Source organism: Schistocerca nitens, chromosome 9 (genome assembly GCF_023898315.1).
Source record: "Schistocerca nitens isolate TAMUIC-IGC-003100 chromosome 9, iqSchNite1.1, whole genome shotgun sequence".
Taxonomy (NCBI): domain Eukaryota; kingdom Metazoa; phylum Arthropoda; class Insecta; order Orthoptera; family Acrididae; genus Schistocerca; species Schistocerca nitens.
Window position 1 is genome coordinate 226,368,205 of NC_064622.1, and position 24,858 is coordinate 226,393,062.

General features: G+C 37.8%; 1 protein-coding gene across 2 annotated transcripts in view; it reads left to right on the forward strand.

Annotated features, from left to right (window-relative positions):
• Positions 1–24,858, forward strand: part of LOC126203973 (DNA-directed RNA polymerases I, II, and III subunit RPABC2) — a 99,323-nt gene that overhangs the window by 68,858 nt on the left and 5,607 nt on the right. For both annotated transcript variants that reach the window (XM_049938392.1, XM_049938393.1), the window contains exon 3: positions 8,430–8,521. In XM_049938392.1, the coding sequence (XP_049794349.1) occupies positions 8,430–8,521 (92 nt within the window). The remainder of the gene's footprint in view (positions 1–8,429; positions 8,522–24,858) is intronic.

Sequence of the window (24,858 nt, forward strand, 5' to 3'; positions counted from 1 at the left end):
GATGAACAGGTCTTGAGCCAGGTGCTACACTGCATGTAGATCAGCTCAAGTTGGAAATAATGAAGTGAATCAGCAGTCAAAACCAAGAACAGCCTGACAAATAGAGCAAAATTAATCTTCAGTCAAGCATTGTTTTGGAATGTCTGTGCAAGGTCTTAATGAAATATTTCTAATACTGAAACATTGTCACTCTTACTTGATTTACAAATGATCACCTTGAGTTTCGGAAAATGTTCCATGTCATGAATTTGATAGTTTTTCCGTAGTATTTATTGTTGTTTGATAGCAACAATTTTGTTCCCCGTATGTTACCAAGTGATTCTCCCGTGCATTATGAAACATAATGAATTCAGATAATTTGTGATGGTCAGCCATAAACGATTTTGTCACTACTCTACTTAGCTTTAATTCAGTTTTTCCCTAATGGTTGCTTTCCGTTTAGCCAACATTCAGTCTTGTTTGTCAGAAGTTAAGTGCATCATATCTTTGTGGCTGGTTTTGTAATGACATTCCAGTGAGTATTTTTCCAACTCATAATAGTGTGATGGCATGTTAAGCACTTTGCATGCCCTTTAGATTTTATCAAAAATAAGCAATTCCCATTCCACATTGAATAATGTGGCTCCTCGACATTCTTTTTGACAAGTGTGTAGACACCCTAGTATTGCTAATGCAGAATGTAAATCTAATTTAACACAAGTAGTATTTCTAGCAAAGTGCTTGGTTGGTCTCGAGAAGATTGTCTTGCTCTAGCAGTGTCCAGCTAAAGCCTTCCTTCCCTTATCCTCAGCTGCACTAACCGCTGCACTTGTAGCACAAAGCAGGAGTGTGGCTGAAGTGTTCGCGCCTGTGGAGCACTGTTTGTGAAGGGTCTAACTTGCAAAGGAATGGTCCAATAAGACATGTCGAAACCTGCACTGAAATTCTTTACACAGGTAGAAGACAATGAAAAAAATGCGCTGCCAAAATTTTAGCTGCTAAGAGGCACTGCAAGTATTTTGTAAAAAATGCTAGTTACACATTTTTACCGTGCGAAGAACAGCTTTTAACAGCGGTTTGTACAGCCCTGTGTGCGTAGTGTGCGACTCAGAATCACTCACACAGTGCCGTGTAGTGGAATTATCTGGAGTTCACAGGCACCAATTTTAAGCACCTAAAGCCTGGTTTACAATGGAGAGAATGGAAGCAAACACGTGCGAGTCAGCATTTGCAGAAAATCCACTACCATTCGCTTGTATATGGGTAGAATCGTTTACACTAGAGGGAATGGAAGAGAATACGAGGTAGCGAACATCGCCTATGAACGCTGTGCTATCAGTTTTTAGTTTTTGGAGCTAATATTCAGCATACAGGATATAACTTTATCTTGTTAGAGCCACAATGCAAAACTTTGCTATTCAGTGAGGATTATTTTGCATGGCGAGTGCACTGTTCTTGACAGTATGCAAAATGTCTCAATTTGTATGGAAGCATGACATGCATGGGGATTGTGCACTCTACACGGAATTGCGTCTCCATCTCTCCGTAGCACTGGTTCAGAATTTTCCTTGTATGTTGGTTGCCATTTTTCCCTGGCTTCTCATTACCATTGTGGGGAAATTTATAAACAGAAGACTAATTACCGATGTCGAGCCTCATCTCAAGAGGTGACACAGCTAGTGTTTCCACTATGCATGTACGCTCTAATGGTCATATTCTCTCCCCCCCCCCCCCCCCCCCCCCCCACACACTCCGAAAACAAAAATGGTCTAGTGGCAAAGCACGTGCTTCATGATGCAGAGTGCGCGGGATCAAATCCTGTTCAGACCACAACTTTTTCACTATAATTTTTAATCGAGCACTCACTTCTCACAGATGTAGTGGCCACAAAAGACATGTAGTTCAGTTTCCGCATTAACTGCAGGTCTACATTTTCTGCTTAGGTATCTGGGGAAGGTTAGGGACACGTAAGTAGCTGCAGTGGCATCCAGTTGAAAGACCCGGAAGAGACCCATCGGGTACACCAGACAGAATTCTGTTTGGTTCGTGCTTGTTAGCTTGTTTGCTCCGGTGAAAACTTGGCTTAAACCATACAAACATTTTTTTTAATTACTTCATATCGACAGTTCAATTCTTGCACATGTAATTCTGAGAAAAGAGGCTAGTAGAGAAAATAGTCATGCAGGGTGTATACACCCCGAGAAATCTGGGGAAAACCTGGCAATTTTTTCATCTGGGAGGAAAAACTGGAAAAACCCGGGAATTTTTTAGAATAGCAGGAATTTTTCAGTGTTCTAGTTTTCAGTTAACTGTTTGTGATTTTGGCTGATAAGAACTGATACTCTGTCTGTCAACAGCAAAATGTGCCAAAGGCTTTAGGACGAAGACTGTGCAATACTTCATAACAACAAACTGCTTACGATGAGCATGACATCACAATTGTTTGCATTAGGTTCGTTTGAGCACTTACCAGCAGGCTCAACCGTATGCGTAGTTGGGTCGCGTATGAGCAGTTCCTTCTCCAGCTTCTGGCTACTTGAAGTGTGGCTGTTAGTGATTTTGCTCTTTCCTCTTCGTTTCAAGCTCTCGCATCAAATGAAAACAAAAGGATTTCTGTGGCTGGGAGCTATCAAGTGAATTAAAATACATTCACATAATTATGGAAGGCTAAAATTGTTATTAGTTCGTTTTCTGATTTTATTTTATTTCCGCATTTTTGACTGTCAAGTATTAAGCACCTTGCAGAACAGTGAAGCTATTTTTGTTGGTTTGCTAGAGAAATTTGGCTTTTATTAATTTTTTCTGCAGATGGAGTCCATTTATTTGTAATGAAGTGTTTCAGTCCAAACTGTTAGCTAGTTTCAATTGTTCATTGAATTCCAGCTGCACTTTTCCATCTTCTGGCATGTATGGAATTAAGCCACAATAAAGAACCTAACATGAGATAATACAAGAGTGGTACTCCAAGAACATCTACGTCCCGAAAGCCACACGGTCAAGCTTAATATCTGTTCGGGGCCTACTTCATTGTGTATCTGGACATACAAATGTGCACTTTAAGCCGAGTTATGCATTTTAGTATGGTTTACCAAATTCCGATGCTCTTGGAGTAGCCTGTGATGTCCTGTTTCTTTTATGACATAATGTAAGTTTGTACGAACATGTGCTTCCTATGTCATCGTAGCTGCACACGTGCAGTAATGCCTGTTTTCTGACACTGTCTGGCAGCTCCTGGAACGAACGTGTTTCTAACAGATCGCGGGAAAATAAAAGTTTCAAAGTAAATTTCCTTTTATGCAGGATTAATTGTGTTACATGTGAGAATGTTGGATGAATTTCTTAAGTCTCAGAGCATTTGACTCTCATTTAAAACTTAACACTTTGAGGACCAGCCACTCAGAAGAATTTTGAGCCAAGAAAACCAGACATTTATTCATTATTTAAAATTTTGTTGTCACATTTGTGTGATGTATCTTTTAGTGTGACACACTAAAAAATGACCAATATTATGTGTATACTATATGTACACTATCTATATTAGTTCACACCATAAACGTTTCCAATTTGTGTTCGCGCTACTTGACAGTTATGTTGACTACATCACGTGGCCTAAGCTCTGAATATCTGCTGTCATCAGCTGGCGATATCACGTGACATGAGCTATGATTGGCCTACAATGGCACATCACAATCTCGATTTCAATGCTTTGGAAACAAATGTGCTGTGTTTGGTGGAATTCGAATTTATACTTTCGTAATACGAATATATGAGGAAAATATGCAGTGGTTCTCTCTCTCTCTCTCTCTCTCTCTCTCTCTCTCTCTCTCTCTCTCTCTAGTGCCGGAAAGCTCTACGCCAGTGTATAAAACCTTAACCATTCACAGGATTGATAAGTTTTACAGTCCAGAGGGAAAATATACTATCACTTAATGTGGAAAAAGTGTATTTTCACTGGGGAAAAAGTGTATTTTTAACTGGGAAATCCGGGAAAAATCTGGGATTTTTTATTTTTTTATTTTTATTTATTTATTTATTTATTTATTTTTTTCGTATACACCCTGTCACGGCAGTGTTTGATGTCACAGACTATTTCCATCAATGAGGACTTGTAATTTATTGAAATGAAATGTCTTGCAGTACTACATTTTATAACAATTCATGTAGGCCATTCCTTATAATAATGTTTGAATGTTGTACATTTGACTATCAGTGAAACAGTTATTTGTTTATTCACTGTAGTCGTCACAAAAATGCGAAGTGTCTATTGAACGACAAAACAAACATTTTTCTTACACCAGGTTCACTGGACAAAGGAAAAATTGATGCATTCAGGTACGCATATTGTGTTGTGTACCAGGCATACTTGATCAAATTCGTAAAGCATGGCGAAGAAAACTGCACAAATGACTGGATCTTAAGAATGCTGTTCCACTGATAAGCTTGAAATGAGAGAGAGGTATCGGAAATTATGTTGTCTGATAATTCTCTGAAAAATGCTTTCCACAGCCGAAAAAAAATTCTTTATCAAGGAGTTGAATCGCACTAGTAGTTCCAGGTGGAATCCACATTACATCTACAGATTTTTGGTTGTCCTCCACAAAAACTGAGGCGTTGTTATGTCCAGACCATGAATCCAACAAAAGCTATAAATTAGTTTCTGGAGCTGGTTGGAATAAATTTCAAACGAAATGTTGAAAATTATTCTTTCCTATTTTTCCAGATTTTGATACGTCCATTACAAGATTTTTACAACTAAACAGTCCATTTTTTACTTTTGGTCCTACTTTGCCTTGCAGTTCTTGAAGACAGATATACAGCTGCGGAAACAATAAAGCACTCATACTTATCACTGGCATTATCATATGTGAATGTGTCCTTGCATCATTGATTGGGCAGGCAACTCCATCTTTTTTTCACCCTGAAATTATGAAGTGTGTTGTGCACGCAGTTCTTTCACGAAATCTGACACATCAGCGTCATAAACATCAGTTGCAGGGATAACAGCAAATTTCATCTTTATGTCAGCTATGATTTTTTTCTACAGCCTTGTGTATCACTGGCGACTGCTCCACACGTTTACGTGATGTAAACTTGGTGATTTTGTGACTTCCAATCCTGTACAATTTCTTGAACCTGCGTAACCAGGTGGACAAAGCCTGGAAATTATCAATGTTCATTTCAGAAGCTATTTGGAGGGTGCAGTCTTGTAGATCTCCATCGGTAACGGTGCATAGCCTCTAATGACTGTTTTTCATTCAGATGGTTTCAGGTTTCCATTTGGTGCATATTTCTTGCTTCATATAATTCGTTCTTTTATTTGTACAGTTCACACTCCAATTTTATGAATTGAAAATGCCTTTGCACACCGCGTAACTTCAAGAATGTTTTCTCTCCTTCATTTAACCGATATTTCACTGCCTTTTCTTTGTCATTGAAAGCTGTTGAAGTAAATGTTTCTTTTTTAATAAAAATAAATAAATAAAAAAAGGGCTTGGAAGGTTTTCTCCTTCAGAACTGTTACTGGCACAACTGACATCATCCGAACCACAATTCATGGAATCATCACAGTTATTTCCTATTTTTTTCTAACATATCCACAATTTCAAACAAAATGTTGATATCATTCGAATGAATGTCAAGGAAATCAACTACAAATTACACATATGTATGTCCTCAGGAGAAGTACGTGATTTTGACTGGAAACAACGTTGTTCATATTTCATCATTGCTATATTGAGAATGTTAAATGGATTCCACATTACTGTGAAACGGGGGGAAAAAAAAGTACTACTAGCAGATATGCCTTACGAAAGCACAATAAATATTAATTCAGCTTTATCTATATTGTTGGTACCTACCAATATTGCAAAAAGCAACTGATAATTTGTAATAGATGTTGCGTGAATGGCTAATTCAAGTGAATAGTAACTGCGTACTGTAGTGTCAGATCGCTACGAATTTGGCAATTTTTAGCTACTGTTTTTTAATACTTGCAGTGCCTCTTAGCAGCTAAAATTTTGATAGTGCATTTCTTTCATTGTCTTCTTCCTGTGTAAAAAATTTCAGGGTAGGTTTCGATAGGTCTTATTGGACCATTGCCTTCTTAGATCAGCTGATAACAGGTAGTTGAACACTTCCACATTTTAGGTGTACTATTTGACAACATACTGTCATGGTTACCATGCAAGGTGAACTGTCTGAGGAAATGTAATGCTCCCTGTTTCTGTGGCAAAACCTCCAGGGCAATAGAGCGAGTCTTACTAAGATTTTACAACACATTAATTTTATCTTGTGTGGAATATGGATGTGTCTCCATGGTTCAGCAACACCATCCTTACACCATATTGCAGTAAGATTAGCATGTAAAACCTTTCGTACAAGTCCAGATGACGATCTTCTTGCAGAAGCTGGTATCTCAATGTTGCAAGTCTGATGCCAGCAACTGCTGTTCAGTTATGCATTCATGATCAGCCAGAAGTCCAAATACACTGGTTACCACATTCTGTTACAATAACAAGTATTCAGCTGCTTAGAAATGATCTCCGAACAGGCGGATTCTCTGAGGTGTAACTTGAGGCCCTACTTAGCGACCACAAATTCCCTACATTTGTTTGTATAAGGAAAACTAAATCTGTGGCTCCCTCATGAGTATCTGCTGCCTGGTAGTATGGAGAGGGACCCTCTCTATGGTCATATCAGAACTCATACAGTGTAAAACTTTCTTTTGTGCAGTTGTTCTGTGAGTGAATTGCAGGCAACAGAGCAAGAAAATTCGTGGAACCTATTGGTACAGTACCATCTACACGAAGCTGGAATATCCATAATTTTCATTTGGACATTGAGCCCTGTGAACATGCTAAGCAATAACTGACTAGGAAGACAAACACAATGGCTGTATTAAACCTAGGAACCTCAGGCTTTGACCTAAGGACACATGTATGACACTGTATTATGAAGGCTTAGGAAAGGAATAGCAAACTACCACACAGTCCAACAAATTGCGAGAAATGAAAGAAACTACTAAGGAGTGGCCAACTTCACTCACAAGCCTCTTGAAAGAAAGCCATCGTCTTTTGTCACTTGCACACCAGCCACAGCAACTTACACAGAATCCATCCTGCAACAAGCTTATTCTCAAAGGGTGTGTGTGTTTGTGCATTCGCACCTGCCACTTGCACAAAAGTGCAACATTAACTAAAGTTGAATGCGTTGTCCCCTCAGATACTAGCCAATAATAAAACATCTGGGACCCATGTTTTACATTGGTTTGCAAGAAAGTGGACATGTTTAACAAAATTTAATGTTTTCACTTTGTGGGGCACTGCAGGGAGTGGGCATGGAAGGAGCGATTTTTGTTCCAGTTCTGCTTTGTTGGAGCCTCCAGATACTCCATTCCTGAATTGACACATACAATAACTTTTACTGCTGTCAGTCTCTATGTGCTATATACTATTTATCTTTTATCATTTTGACATTCTGCAGGACTTGAAGGTTTAACCTCCCCAAGGTACTGCATGTTGGGTGAGGTGAGTGATGTGTCTCTTGGTACCGGTGCTAGCGCCAGGAAGACCTCCAACTGGCTGTAATAATTTTGTCACTATTAGTAGTATATACTCTCCTGGTATTAATCCTCAACAACAGTGTAGCTCCCGATTTGTGAAAACTTATAAACATTCTCTCATTTTATTTCTCTTCGCTAGATAAATGGGGATGGACATATTGATAATCCTGTAATTGAGTCCCCTTAAATTATGTATTGCTTCATAAATATTTCTTATGATTTCCATCCACTTTATGGACAAATCCCATAGTTTCAAGTATCTACTATCACATTCATGTGTTCATAAACCATTGAAATTTTCATGTTAGGGTGTCAGCATATCTTTTAGCTTTCATTAAAAAAAAAAAAATTGCAATAATCTATTGTTAATGAACGAGTACTTCAAATACAATTTTCATAAGTTTAACATTAGTATGACTGTAATGTCCCTTCGTCATCAAACATAGTAAATTCAAATCTTCTTTTTCTTTACTGGGTGGATGAATGCTTGCCATCATGCAAAATAATAAGTTTGACATATAATTATTTTAAGACTTCCTCCTCTTTTAACTAATCATACTGTTAAGGGCTCGTGCATGAAGTTTCGGTTTAATGCAGTGAGTGTGTCAAGGTATAAAGTCACTCTTTCAAATATTTTCAGATATATCATAAATGAGTTGTGAAACAGCCATTGTCACCAGCAAAATTAGTACATGGATAATACGAGAATGCTTAAAGCAACATCGTAAATTCACAATGTTGCTTCTGTTAATTTTTCAGAGGTAGTAGAATGCTTTCCTGCCTCCTAATGTTTAATTGTTGAGAAGAACAGTAGTATTGTCATAAATAATATGTTGTGTAATTGAGAATATTCTGATTCCCATTTGACTGTTTCAATTCTTTCTCTTAGGATGAAGGAGAGAACATAGATATTTTGGCACCTGGAGATGCAAAAGGTGGTGTGCAAAAATCGAAGAGAATAACTACAAGATACATGACAAAGTAAGTCATTGATCTGTGTTTTGTCTACTACACAAATATGAAAATTAATAGTAGTGCATGCATGTAAGGTTGACAGAAGCTGCCATTTATAATTTTCATGTATCATTTATGTGTTACACTTTACAGCTTTAAAATAATAAGAGAACCTGATTGAAAAATAGCAGTACAGTGTTGTTCTTTAAGTAAAGTTTTGTATAGGTATGTACATACTGGACAGTAAATAAGAGAAAAGAGAATTCCGTATCCTCACTGTCATGCTTTTTGCTAGTAATAAGTGTACTTTTAGGTCCCTGGAGAACATTTAAGTCTTTACTTGGTCCGATATCTTCTTTAGCAATTCAATGTTTTTATTTATTTACGTATATATTATGAATATAACAGAGGGAAATATTCCACGTGGAAAAAATATATCTAAAAAGAAAGATGATGAGACTTACCAAACAAAAGCGGGGCGTATCTTAACATAGTCTATTCAGAGGCTCTCCTTAAGCAGGCTGTGTGGGGTTGGAATCTCCGTGCCAGACTTATTGTGAAGTAAATATTTCTGCTGGCAAACTCCAACTGCCACCTATAGAGTACCTCAAACAATAAAACAATGCAAAACAAATTGTAGTATCCCAGGCAGTGGATGTCAATGTGGATGATGTCGATATGGGTGATGGGTTTCTGTCGATATGGGTGGTGTCGATATGGATGTAGAAGAGTTGCCGTGGGCCTTGAGGGAGAGTAGTGTGGTAAGCTGTCACAGATGGCGTGCACAGGACATTGTATAGACAGAACCATTGACACAGAAGTTAACCTATTGGCAGTGATAGGCCAGAGCCCGTCAGTTCTTAACATGGGTTGTTACTACAGTGGACCTGACCTTTGCCTCACGCCATTCTCTGTTTCCGCATGCTGGTGTTAAGTCATTTGCACTAGTCTTATTTTGTGTTTATCTCCATGCTCATCTTCACATGGTGGTCGGACTCTCTTGAATTGAATGTCAAGTTTCATTCCCTCTTCTGGGATTCAGCTCCCCAGCTTTGCAGTCGAGCCATTGTCAGCTAGTATAGTTTACATTTGTGCTGTCAGGATGGTTTCATGCGGTTGGGGTGCACTGTGCCAATATAAAACGTATTTGCATTTCCACTTAATATCATTTGTATAAAATTAACAATGCAAGTATGTATTATTTAAAATGTGCAAACTTTAATTAAAAAACTCATTTACTCATTTATAGATGCATATCCCCCCTCCGGAGAGATTCCTCCTTTTAGCAAACTATGCCATAATTAATATTATTTTTTTTTTTTTTTTTTTTTTTTTTTGCAAATCAGTTCAGGATCTCCTCTTCACAAAGATGTGTGCTACAATATGAACATAATTTTGAAAATTTGATTTTCTTAAATTTTTGACATCGTATCTCAAACGCTCGAGGGAGGGGGGCCTGGGATGGGGAAGGGGGGGCGGGGGCGCCACTATCTTAGTATTGCCCCGGTTCGGAAATATCGTAGATCCGAGGCTGATCTGCAGAGCAGTCCGAGTTATAGTGGGGAAGTGGGTAGTCTCCACGTGATCCTTGTTTGCATTTAGTGATTTTGCTGTTTCCTCTTTGTTTATTGCTTTCACGTCAAATGAAAACAAAACGGATTTCTGTGGCTGGGAACTATCAAGTGAATTAAAATACATTCACATAATTACAGAAGTCTAAAATATGGTATTAGTTTCAGATTTGTATTTTATTTCCATCTTTCTGACAGTCAAGCAGAACAATAAAGTTACTTTTGTCAATTTGCTAAAGAAATTTGTCTTTTATTAATCTTTTCCGCTGAGGCAGTCAATGTATTTAAAACGAAATGTTTACTTCCACACTATTGGCTAGTTTCAACTGTTCGCTGCATTGCAAGTGCATGTTTTCATCTTCTAGTACGTATGGCATTTGCCATAATAAAGAACCAAACATGGAGATAATACAGTACTGGCACTTCAAAAAAAATTACATCCCAAAAACCACACTTAAAAGCTTAATATTAGTTCGAGGCCTACTTCATTGGGAATCTGGATATAAGAATGTGCACTTTAAGTATGCACTTTAAGTATGCACTTTAAATGTGCACATTCTAGTATGGTTCACAAAATTTCAATGCCCTTGGAGTATCCTCTGATCTCTTGTTTCTTTTATGACATAACATAAGATCTTTTAATGGTTTACACATACAGACATACGGGCCTCCTACGTCATCGTAGTTGTGCAAGCGTGGTGGCACCTGTTATCTGCCGCTCTCTGGCAGCTGCTGAAATGGCTCTTTTTCTAACAGTCTCGGGAAAATGTTGCAAATGGTGGTTTGAAAAGCGTTACTTTCAAAGGAAACTTCCTTTTATGCAAGTTGAACTATGTGTGAGAATGTACAATGATTTTCTTAAATCACAGAGCGTTTTACTCTCATTTAAAAACCAAATCTTTGATGACGAGCAATTTAGAAGAATTTCAAGCTCGAAGATCAGACATTTATGTCATTATTAAAAATTTTACTGGCACATTTGTTTGATGCATCTTATAAAGTGTAACACGCACAAAAAAGATCAACATTATATGTGAAAGCTTTGCTTTTCATGTAGCAACACTATGTATATTAACTTAAACCATTTACTTTTCCTGTCTGTGTGTTCGCACTACTTAACAGTGATGCTGCTATTGGCCGACTACATCACATATGCTCTGAATATCCGCTGTCGTCGGCTGTTGGGATCATGTAATATGAGCTATGACTGGCTTGCAAAAGCGCATCCCAATCTCGATTTCAATGCTTCGGAAAGTAACATGTGGTGTTTGGTGGAATTCAAATTTATACTTTCGTAATACAAAAATATGAAGTGTAAATGTTGCTGCACATCAAAGATCTATCCAAAACATGTGTTTTTCCTCCTGAGTTTCGTTTTCTAAAGTGCTGGGAAATTCTACGTCTTTGTATAAAACAATAACCATTCAAAGGCTTGATAAGTTTTACAGGAGGGAAAATATACCGTCACATAACATGGAAAAAGTGGGTTTTCACCCAGGAGAAAGAGTATTTTTAACCAGGAAATCTGAGAATTTTTTTTCCTTGTCCACGTATACACCCTGCGCTGCCTCTCAGATTCAGAACAGTGTCCCATAGCGTAGTCATGAATGGGCTTGTAGCCTCTGTTGGGCCTATAGTTACCCCGGTGTTGTATGTTGACAATTTTTGCATCTGTTGCAGCTCTCACTCGGTAGAATCTGCTGATGCCGGCTCCAAGGCTCCATCCGATGGGCCTGTGTGTGAGCCATCTCCCATGGCTTCCTGTTTTCTCCCTCCAAAATGCGGGTTATGCATTTCTGTCATCAACCCACAGTACACCCCGATCCAGAACTGTATTTAGACGGCCAGCTCCGTGGTGTGGTAGCACAGTCCCATTTCTCGGGCCTTATTTTTGGTAAAAAGCTGACATGGCTGCCCCATATTTGCCACCTAAAGACTACATGCATGCAGAAGCTTGATGTTCTCCACCTCCTGGCCCATACATCTTTTGTGTGCAGACTGTGCCACTCTTATCCATCTTTACCATGCTCCGGTCTTGTCCAGACTAGATTATGGTAGTCAGGTTTAAGGCTCAGTGGCTCCTGCCACTCAGAATCTGTTCACCATTATGGGGTGTGTCTGGCTATTGGTGCCTTTTGTACTAGTCCTGTTGACAGTCTCCTGACAGAAGTGGGGATTCCCCCATACAAATATGATGGAGCCAACTCCTGGTTTCTTACATAGTCATCATTCACCAATTCCCTGACCATCGCAATGTACCCTGTCCTCTTTGCAAACTAGGAATGTCTCCCTCCTGATAAGCACCCACGGGTGGGATTGCCGGTTGGAATGCTTCTCACTTCTGTCTGCCGTTATCTCTATCTCTGCATAATGGAATGCGCTCCATATATTTCTCCCACATCCCTCCTAAGATCGTGCCTAGTCCTTGGATTAGGACTGACCTATTCCAGGGTCTAAAGGTCTCTGTCATCCCTATGGTTTTCCATCATCTTGTACATGCCAGAGTTCCAGGGTGCCACCATTTTCTACAGTAATGGTTCTAAAATGATAGACAAACAGGATACACTTCCACATCTCCTATTGGCTTAGAACACCAATTATAGTCAGGATTATGTAGCGTATTCACAGTAGAGCTCCTAGCCATTCACAGATCCATCTATTTTGTTTCTCAGGCTCCCTCAACAGTGTTTTAATTTGTGCCAACTCAATGAGCAGCCTGCAGGCTATCAACCAATACTATTTTCGCCACCTTTTAGTCTCTGCTATCCATGACCTCTCTGCCCTTGCTGAGCCGCCTGCTCAGTTGTCTTTGTCTAGGTCCCAAGCCATGTGGGTATCCCAGGGAATCAACTGGCTGACTGTTTGGCGAGAGCAGCAGATAATTACCTCCCATTCTCTTTCATGATTCCAGCTGCAGATATGCAGATCTACGTCAAATCTCTCTTTGTCCAAAAGTGGAATGACATCTGGTATGCTACTGCTCACAGTAAGAAACTCCGCACAAACAAGGAGTCTGCTGCAGTTTGGCGCTCTTCCTTCTGCTCCTCTTGGAAGGAGTCATTGTCTTACACAGTCTATGCATTGGTTATACTAGGCTCACTCATTGTTTCCTCTTGTGTAACTAACCACCCCCACAATGTGGTTGTGGAGCAAGACTGATGGTATCCCGTATATTCGTAGAACGTTACCTTCTTTTGGCGCTTTGTACTAAGTATAGCCTTCGTGATTCCTTAAATTTAATATTGGCAGACATTTCATGGATTGTTGAACTGGTCCTCCGTGAAAGTGGTTTTTATTTTCAGATATAAGGTTTTGCTTTACTCCTGGAACAAGGGCAGCGTGGTTGTCGTTGGGGCCTCCATTCATGTTTCCTTGGTCTGCGACCCATCACCACTCCCCCTTGCAAAGACTGCTCTGTTGTCCCTCTGTTTTTTCCAGTTTTTACATTTGGGCTATCCTTTTATACGTTCTGCTGTGTTGTGCGTTTTAACTTTCTCGTTTTATAGTTTGATTCCTCTCCACTTTCAGCTGACCCTCTTTCTCCTGTGAGTAAACTTTAGAATGGTGGAACTGATGACCTTGCTGTTTAGTCCCATACCCACCTCAATCAATCAATCAATCAATCCAAAAGGATTGGTCATATTCTGTGAAAACACAGTGTGAAGTGTGTTTTTTGACCACTGTCGAAATTAGGTCCCTTTTATGGTCTGTGAAGGACCTTCTTGGTTTATGTAACGTGTCTTAATAAGATGAGTGATTTAATAATGGTCTAACAGCCTTTAGCATTGTACTTGGTAATGACATAAAAGTTGAAATCCGGATACTACAAAAGATAAATATAATAATACACAGTCAGATAGAAGTTTACTCTTTTAAAAATTAAAAATGAGTGTCTTCTGTTTTCCTAGCCATACATTGGCCAAACAGTGGAGGACCATTTTACAGGGTAGAGGCAAACACTAGCTTACAACAACCAAGCAAATCTGCTATTCAGAACATTGTCGTGGTACAAGTCATCCTACAGCATATAACAACATAGATTTGGGTTTACACTTCCAGCTAGTGGGATAGCAACACTAAAATGACACTAAGCATGCAGTGGAACACGTACACAAAATCGATCATGAAATGAAAAGTTTGGAAAAATGGAGTTTTAAGTTGTCATTGTTCTTGCATTTAAATTATTGTACTATTACTTTAATAGCACTTTAATTCAAATTTTAATGATTTTTCACTCTGTTATACAGAACAAACTGGCTGACTAGGAAATTATTACTAAAAAAATTAGGTTGTGCTCCATCAAAAGTAAACTGGCATAATTTTGAAGTATGTTTCTTTCTTTGACAGATTAGACGTTCATCAACAGCACTTTGTTCTATTACTATAGGAAAGGTGCAGGTTTCTTGCCCAGATAACAATGACTGATGCTAATAAGACCACCAAAAAGTTAGTTTTATATGAATAATGTTATTATTTAGTTATAAATTTTTGGTTAACTTCACTGGGCATGCTTTACAAAAGTACTAAACTAATTGAATGTAAACATTCTTACACATGCTGCCGAAGCTGTTGAGATGATTGTGTTTGTGTCTGCCACATTACTCAATTATCTCAAGTCATTAAGAGAACACTCAGGTTAACTACAGACAATTTCCAGTCACGATGTTGATGTTATTTGGAGCTTTGTTCATCTGTCCACATATGTTGGTGCCATTGTGTCTTGTAAAATACACTCATGTTCAGAAAAAGCAGAACATCTTAAACAACTGCAGATTCTCTTCTTCTTCTTCTTCTTCTTATTTTAGTGTTCATCCCTTGAGGTTGGTTTGCAGCAGAGTTCCATTCCTCTTTTGTCTGCATCCCAACTGATGAAATTTCCTTTGGATGGTGGAGCCCTACAACCAAAACAAAATGTGATACAATGTCATTTTAACTGTAAATTGTGCCTCACAATGATTTTAAGTGATGTAAGTAAATTATTAAAGGGAAGAAGTTTCAGTTACTTACAATGAAAAATCCATGCCATTACATTCCAGTGCAGACTGCTCATGATCTTGCAGCAGTGAAAACTGTATGATGCACTTTTTTATGTATATGTATGCACATAATCTAAAGCATTTTATGTATATGTATGCACATAATCTAAAGCACGCCAAAGACTTCCACTCTCAGATACATTTTATTATACACATGTATGCGACGATAAGGTCCAGATGTACACAAGTAAATATTACAACTTTGAGCATATTATGTAAATATTATAGTATACATTGGAAGCACTGTAAATTATTTGGGATGGATGTACATAAATAAATATTACAGCAGCGGACATTTCATTGATTTTTTTAAAGATATACAACAATACACATTCAACTAGCTGTTTCTATATAAAAAAAATCAATGCAGTGTCCATAGTTGTAATATTTATTTATGTACGTCTGGCCCTTATGATTTACTTTGGTTACAGTGTATGCCATAATATTTATATAATATCACTGCAGTAACACTTCATAACAAACTAACTGCTTTATTTGTTTATCTTAATTTTAATCAGTTCTCTTTTAATGTAAATAGCAAGTAATATAACCTTAGTAATTTGTAAATTCCTACTGTCACATACATGTATATAATGAAATACCTGTGAGAGTGGAAGTCTTTGACGTTGTTATGTTTGTAATATCACCATCTTTGTATACATACTTCCATGTGGTGAAACTTTTTAGTGTGTGATTGGTGCTTTAGATTATGTGCATACATATACATAAAAAAGTGCATCACACAGTTTTCGTTGCTGCAAGATCACGAGCAGTCTGTACTGGAACATAATGACGTGGGCTTCTCATCGTAAGTAAGTGAAACATCGTCCCTTTAATAATTTGTTTACATCACTTAAAATCCTTGTGAGGCTCAGTTTACAGTTAAAATAACATTGTATCACATTTTGTTTTCGTTGTAGGGCACTACCAGCCCCAAGGCAATTTTGTCAGTTGGGAAAACAAAAAGTGAAAGCTAATGTAAAATGTATCTTAACATGAACTAGCCATCTGAAGATGAACCTGTCGGTTCAAAACTGGTAACGGCACTATTTAAAAAAATAAATAGCATTATCTGTTAGCTACTACATAAGCATCAAACTATATTTTTTACACAGCCACAGGCTCAGAATGTCAGTTTTTGGCAGAATAACTTTGCTTAAGTAATTGTGTTGAATACTACTACTGTTCCCAGCTCCTTTTTCTTGTTGTTGTTGTTGTTACGGTCTTCAGTCCAGAGACTAGTTAGATGCAGCTCTCCATGCTACTCTATCCTGTGCAAGCCTCTTCATCTCCCAGTACCTACTGCAACCTACATCCTTCTGAATCTGTTTAGTGTATTCATCTCTTGGTCTCCCTCTACGATTTTTACCCTCCATGCTGCCCTCCAGTACTATATTGGTGACCCCTTGATGCCTCAGAATGTCCTACCAACCGATCCCTTCTTCTGGTAAAGTTGTGCCACAAACTTCTCTTCTCCCCAATCCTATTCAATACTTCATTAGTTATGTGATCTACCCATCTAATCTTCAGCATTCTTCTGTAGCACCACATTTCGAAAGCTTCTATTCTCTTCTTGTCCAAACTATTTATCGTCCATGTTTCACTTCCATACATGGCTACACTCCATACAAATACTTTCAGAAATGACTTCCTGACATTTAAATCTATACTCGATGTTAACAAATTTGTCTTCTTCAGAAACGCTTTCCTTGCCATTGCCAGTCTACATTTTATATCTTCTCTACTTCGACCATCATCAGTTATTTTGCTCCCCAAATAGCAAAACTCCTTTACTACTTTAAGTGTCTCATTTCCTAATCTAATTCCCTCAGCATCACCCCACTTAATTCGACCACATTCCATTATCCTCGTTTTGCTTTTGTTCATGTTCATCTTATATCCTCCTTTCAAGACACTGTCCGTTCATCTTATATCCTCCTTTCAAGACACTGTCCATTCATCTTATATCCTCCTTTCAAGACACTGTCCATTCCGTTCAACTGCTCTTCCAAGTCCTTTGCTGTCTCTGACAGAATTACAATGTCATCGGCGAACCTCAAAGTTTTTACTTCTTCTCCATGGATTTTAATACCTACTCCAAATTTTTCTTTTGTTTCCTTTACTGCTTGCTCAATATACAGATTGAATAACATTGGGGAGAGGCTACAACCCTGTCTCACTCCCTTCCCAACCACTGCTTCCCTTTCATGCCCCTCGACTCTTATAACTGCCATCTGGTTTCTGTACAAATTGTAAATAGCCTTCGGCGCCCTTTATTTTACCCCTGCCACCTTTAGAATTTGAAAGAGAGTATTCCAGTCAACATTGTCAAAATCTTTCTCTAAGTCTACAAATGCTAGAAACGTAGGTTTGCCTTTCCTTAATCTATTTTCTAAGATAAGTCGTAAGGTCAGTATTGCCTCGTGTGTTCCAACATTTCTACGAAATCCAAACTGATCTTCCCCAAGGTTGGCTTCTACTAATTTTTCGATTTGTCTGTAAAGAATTCGTGTTAGTATTTTGCAGTCATGGCTTATTAAACTGATAGTTTGGTAATTTTCACATCTGTCAACACCTACTCTAGTACCTTCTGCCGCGGAAATCGAACACGCGTCAGAACAAATGGACGTGGTCAGCACATAGAGGGCTCCGCCTCCGCGGCGGCTATTCTGCGCAGCGGCTCTCGCGCAGCGAGGGCGCCAACGCTACGCTACGTGCAGACGGTGGCCAATAGCCGTTCCCTCCGGTTTCGTATGTAGGGACCCGCTCTGCCCTAGTCCAGTCAGTCTGGTACTCACTCTGGATTTCGTTTCTATCTCGGCGGTAACTGCGTTCTGGTCGTTGCTCGTTGTTGACATTTGCCTGGCTCTTCTTCTGAGTGGATTTACTGTTGGTCTTTGGTGTTGTGTTTTCCACAAGCCTCCGTTGTTTATCTCTTCCTTGTTGTGTCGGTCATAGTCAGTCGTGGTCGGTTGTTGTCAGTTGTCGTTGGTCTGTCATCCGACTCGTCCTGTGTTTACCCGGTGGTGCGTGCACCACCGCCGGCGGCTTCCCCGGCTGGCGGCTCCGATCCGCAGCCCAAGGCATTCCCGCAGTTGGTTTTGGTTACTACACCTGCTTTCTTTGGGATTGGAATTATTATATTCCTATTGAAGTCTGAGGGTATTTCACCCGTCTCATACATTGCTCACCAGATGGTAGAGTTTTCTCATGGCTGGTTCTCCTAAGGCTATCTGTAGTTCTAATGGAATGTTGACTACTCCCGGGGCCTTCTTTAGACTTACATCTTTCAGTGCTCTGTCAATCTCTTCACGCAGTATCATATCTCCCATTTCATCTTCATCTACATCCCCTTCCATTTCCATAATATTGTCCTCAAGAACATCGCCCTTGTATAGACCCTCTGTATACTCCTTCCACCTTTCTGCTTTCCTTTCTTTGCTTAGAACTGGATTTCCATCTGAGCTCTTGATATTCATACAAGTGGTTCTGTTTTCTCCAAAGGTCTCTTTAATTTTCCTGTAGGCAGTATCTATCTTACTCCTTATGAGATAAGCCTCTACATCCTTACATTTGTCCTCTAGCCATCCCTGCTTAGCCATTTTGCACTTCCTCTTGTTCTCATTTTTGAGATGTTTGTATTCCTTTTTGCCTGCTTCATTTACTGCGTTTTTGTATTTTCTCCTTTCATCAATTAAATTCAGTATCTCTTCTGTTACTCAAGATTTCTATTAGCCCTCGTCTTTTTACCTACTTGATCCTCTGCTGCCTTCACTATTTCATCTGTCAAAGCTACTCATTCTTCTTCTACTGTGTTTCTTTCCCCCATTCTTGTCAATTGTTCCCTAATGCTCTTCCTGAAACTCTCTACAACCTCTTGTTCTGTCAGTTTATTCAGGTTCCATCTCCTTAAATTACCACCTTTTTGCAGTTTCTTCAGTTTTAATCTATAGTTTATAACAATAGATTGTGGTCAGAGTCCACATCTGACCATTATATAATCTGTCTGATACCTTCTAGTATCTACAGGCTTCTTCCATGTATACAACGGTCTTTCATGATTCTTGAAACAAGGGTTAGCTATGATTAAGTTATGCTGTGTGCAAAATTCTACCAGGCGGCTTCCTCTTTCATTCCTTAACCCCATTCCATATTCCCTATTACGTTCCCTTCTCTTCCTTTTCCTACTATCTAATTCCAGTCACCCATGACTATGAAATTTTTATATCCCTTCACTATCTGAATAATTTCTTTTATCTCATCATACATTTCATCAATCTTTTTGTCATCTGCGGAGCTAGTTGGCATATAAACTTGTACAAGTGTTGTAGGCATGAGCTTCGTATCTATCTTGGCCACAATAATGCGCTCACTATGCTGTTTGTAGTAGCTTAGCGGCATTAATTAAAAAAAAAAAAAAAAAAAAAAAAAAACCCTACTGCTGCGTTACCCCCATTTGATTTTGTATTTATGACCCTGTATTCACCTGGCCAGACGTCTTGTTCCTCCTGCCATCGAACTTCATAAATTCCCACTATATCTAACCTACCTGCCTGATTAAGGGATCTGACATTCCACACTCCGGCCCGTAGCACACCAGTTTTCTTTTCCCTGATAACAACGTCCACCTGAGTAGTCCCCGCCCAGAGATCCGAGTGGGGGACTATTTTACCTCTGGAATATTTTACCCAAGAGGACACCATCATCATTTAACCATACAGTAAAGCTGCATGCCCTCGGGAAAAATTATGGCTGTAGTTTCTCCTTGCTTTTAGCTGTTCGCAGTACCAGCACAGAAAGGCCATTTTGGTTGGGGTCATTCCATGTCAAGTCACTCATCTACATCTACATCTACATTTATACTCCGCAAGCCACCCAACGGTGTGTGGCGGAGGGCACTCAGGCCTTGACACCAACCATGTCAGATTTTGATGAAACTGGGTCAATTACTTCTTTTATCATCCTGAAAGCACTTGTAAAATTTTTTTGCTCTATCTCTCATAGTTTTTTTATAAATTTGTAAAGTTTTTAGATTTGGCGTTGTTTCAGCAGTCGGAAATCGTAACTTAAACGTGTCCTCACAACTAAAAAAATTTGTATATTAAAGAATACTCAAGATATCAGTATGAAATTTTGGAATAAGTTTGTGTATTATATCTGAATGTTAAAAAAAATTACCATAAAGATATATTAAAATCTTCCAAATGAAAAAATTTACAAGTTTTTTATTTTTATTTTTTAGCTAACTGATGTTTAGTTTTACAAAAACTGCAATATCTAGAGTCTCAGACCTGATAGAAAGCTCAAATTTGTTTTAAAATACTCTTAATTGTATAGGCTATTAGATAAAAGAAAAATTATGTTGGCTTTTTAACCTGTTTAATAGATATAAAATTTTTAAAATAATATTAATTATATTTTAAAAATAAAAAGTACCAAGTGACTTAGACACCGAAAATAAGTTTTTGTCTTCTTGGAATAACAATGTACGCTTGGATTTTGTTTTGTTACTCCTGTGTTTTGAATCAAAAATATTATTGCAGTGTTAAATAGTGCTTGGATAGTATTTTATTAAGTTTATTCGAACTTTCAGTAAGTACTGTTACTTAGTTTACAGAGATTCTCTTCCAATATCCTATAAAAGTAACCAGAACAGTAATCAGACCAAAAGTGAAATCAGTATGTTAGATATTCAAACCTGTAGCGTAGGGTTATTTAAAAAATCTGACTGTTTCCAAACAACCTACACACCTTCAAAAAAGTTACAACCGGTATCTGAATTGAGTGAGGAAGAAAAAGATTTGATCCACTTACGATCTGGAATTAATCTGTGTGAATTTAAGAATATATGTTCACACCACAGCTACTACTTTTTAAATGTTTTTGAAAAGTATCAAACAACATGTGTAGACCCACTAAAAAAACGCAAAAAGCCCATCAAAAAATTGTTGAGAAGTGTAGGCTTGGATCTTTCTAAACAATTACTGACAAAAAATATTAGCATAAAACCTGGACAAAAGCTTTGCTCAACATGCCGTAACTTTTGTGAGGAAAAATTAAGAGTTGAAGTCAATGAAAGTGAAACAGATGATGAAGTCATGGTTGAATTAGAATCATTGGAATCCAGAAATGAATCACTCGTACAAACAAACTTTGCTCTTGATAATTTAGGTTTAACACCGATAAAGTTTCATGGCTTGTCAGAACAAAGTAAAGGGTCTTATTTTAAAAGGAAGGTTAGCAGTATTGCAAAGACTGCAAAAAAGGCGGTTTCAAAAGCATTAAAATATGATGCACCAAGTTCTGATGATGACGAAGAAGATACAAGTGTGGTTGAGAAAGCAAAGGATTTTGATGTAATGATTTCTCTTATGAAAGAGAAGATTTCATCTGTTGGGAGGTCTAGAAAAATGCAGATTCTGACCTTGGCTCCAGATTCTTGGAGTCGAAATAAAGTGATAAAAGAATTTAATGTAAGTGAGTACATGGTGCGACAAGCTAGAAAGCTAAAATCTGAAAAGGGTATTTTGGAAACTCCTGGTCCAAAAAAAGGTAAAACTCTTTCTGAAAATACAGTAAGACTTGTAACAGATTTTTATGAAAAGGATGAAAGTTCCAGAGTGCTACCTGGAACAAAAGACAAAGTAAGTGTTCAAAAAATGTGTACATGCAAAAAAGACTCATTTTGTGTAACTTGAGAGAACTCTGTTATTCTTTCAAATGGGAGAATCCTGAGGTAGAAGTAGGATTTTCAAAATTTTGTTTCTTGAGACCTAAATGGTGTATCCTTGCTGGTGCTGCAGGCACACACACTGTATGTGTATGCAGTATCCACCAGAATGTTAAACTATTACTGGATGCTGTGAAAATTGAAGAATCTTATAAAGACCTAATTAAGATGCTTGTGTGCAACACGGAAAACCAAAACTGCATGCTACATCATTGCGACAGCTGTCCTGCAAATACTGCACTAACTGAGTACTTAACTGAAAAACTAAGTGAAGATTATGATTTAGAAGAAGAAATTGTAATCAGTCAGTGGGTTAACAGAGACAGGGCAGAAATGATCAAACAGTCTATCAATGTTGAAGACTACATTTCTTTATTGGTTAGGTCATTGGAAAAGCTCACCCCACACTCGTTTATAGCAAAATCCCAATCAGCAGCCTTTAAAAGATTGAAAGAAGACCCACCACCCAAAACAGCAATTATTGTGATGGATTTCAGTGAAAATTATTCCTTTGCTATACAAAATGAGATCCAAAGTTACTACTGGAATAGAGGTGTTTGTACTCTACACCCAGTTGGAGTTTTTCTAAGAAATGAGGAAAACAATGTTTTTGTTTCCAACCCCTGTTTTATTAGTGATGACCAAGAACATGACACTGGTTTTGTTAACTTTGTACAAAAAGAAATTACAAAGTGGCTGTCATTACATCATACTGACATTGACTTAGTTCACTACTTTACAGATGGTTGTGATGGGCAGTACAAAAATAGAAACAGTTTTAAAAATTTGACTGAACACTTGAGAGACTTTAATTTGAAGGCCCAACACACTTTTTTTGCAACAAGTCATGGGAAGTCAATTTGTGATGGCCTAGGAGGAACTATTAAAAGAATTTTAAGGAAAGCCAGTCTACAGCTTTCAGACGAAGAACAAATAATGACAGCAATCGATGTGTACAAGTTTTGTGAAAAAAATATTGAAATCATTCATTTTCACTTTATTGACAAAAAAAGAAGCTGATTTGCTACGGTTAAAACTAGAAAAACGTTTTTCAGCAACCCGAACCATTCCTGGAACAAGAAGTTTTCATAACTTCAAACCACTTCCAACAAACAACCTTGAAATTAGGACTACAGATAGTGTAAAACCCTCCTTAGTTTTTTCTTTCCATTCTTCGTCTGATTGGGTTCGTGTTGAACCATCCATAAATAGCTATGTGGCCGCAAATTATGATGGTAACTGGTACTTTGGACTGGTAAAAACAATATTCAATGATGAAGAAGATGCAGAAATTCTATTTGTACATCCTTCAGGACCAGCTGCATCATTTTATTGGCCTGAAAGAGAAGATTCTTGCATAGTGTCTTTGGAGCACATAGTCTGTGTAGTAGACGCACATCAATTAAGCGGCACTGGAAGAATGTATTACTTCGAAAAAGACTGTATCAAAAGAACTGAAAGCTCTTGGATGAAGTGGAAAAACAGTTTGAATCAGCATTAATGTTTATTAAAAAGACAAAATTACTCAAAAAATTTAATGTTTCAAGCAATCAGTTGGGTTATACATAAGTGTCATAAGTACACTATCTTTGTACATAATAATAATGTAATCTACTATAATTAATAAACATGTTAAAAAGCCATCATTATTTTTGTTTTATCAAGTAGCCTATATGTTTAAGAGTAAATTAAAACAAATTTGAGCATTCTATCAGGTCTGAGACTCTAGATATTGCAATTCTTATAAAACAAAACATCCGTTAAAAAAAATACATATGTATTTTTTTCATAGAAAATATTAATATATTTTAATAGTATCATTTTTATCTTCAAATATGTATAATAAATAAACTTGTTGCAAAAATTCATGATGTTATCTAAAAGAGTTTTTAAGATAAGCAATTTTAAAGTTTTGAATGCAAATTAAATTTACCATTTCCGAAGGTTCGGAAAACGCAGAACATAAAAACTTTAAAAATTTATAAAAAGAAACTATGAGAGATACAGCAAAAAAAAAAATTGCAGGTGTTGTCAGGACGGTATTAGAACCATTTGAGCCAAATTTCAACAAATACTCCTCCATTGGGGGTGCACCTACAGTATGGCTATTTGTATCGCTGAGGCACGCAAGCCTTTCCACCAACGGCAAGGTCCATGGTTCATGGGGGGGCGCTCCTTTTTCTTATCTTTGAACAACTTTTTTAATGTCTGGTCGTGAATTAATGAATGACTTCAGAGATGTGGTTGGCCGCAGAGGTACGGTGACAAGAGTATATTATTATTTCTTTCCTTTCTCAGATGTTATGTCTGGTTAATAATGGAAAGTGACACGGACCTTGATCAAGCGTGACTTCCTTTTAACTGTACGGTATATGTTACATTGCATTTAGGAACTTTCGGGTAATTGAACATGTATAAATAATTACATATTTCTGTAGTTGTATATAAATGTTTGGATGTAGCTGTATTGCGTTGATGTACTGGTGGATATTGTGTGGTACGACTCGTGTAGTTGATAGTATAATTGGTATAATGTGAACTTACTCCTGATGCCACATGTCCTTGACTTCCTCAACCAGTTGGATGTATTTTTCAATTTTTTCTCCTGTTTTCTTCTGTATATTTGTTGTATTGGGTATGGCTATTTTGATTAGTTGTGTTAATTTCTTCTTTTTATTGGTGAGTATGATGTCAGGTTTGTTATGTGGTGTTGTTTTATCTGTTATAATGGCCCTGTTCCAGTATAATTTGTATTCATCATTCTCCAGTACATTTTGTGGTGCATACTTGTATGTGGGAACGTGTTGTTTTATTAGGTTATGTTGTATGGCAAGTTGGTGTTGTTTTATTTTTGCTACATTATCATGTCTTCTGGTGTAGTCTGTATTTGCTAGTATTGTACATCCGCTTGTGATGTGATCTACTGTTTCTATTTGTTGTTTGCAAAGTCTGCATTTATCTGTTGTGGTATTGGGATCTTTAATGATATGCTTGCTGTAATATCTGGCGTTTATTGTTTGATCCTGT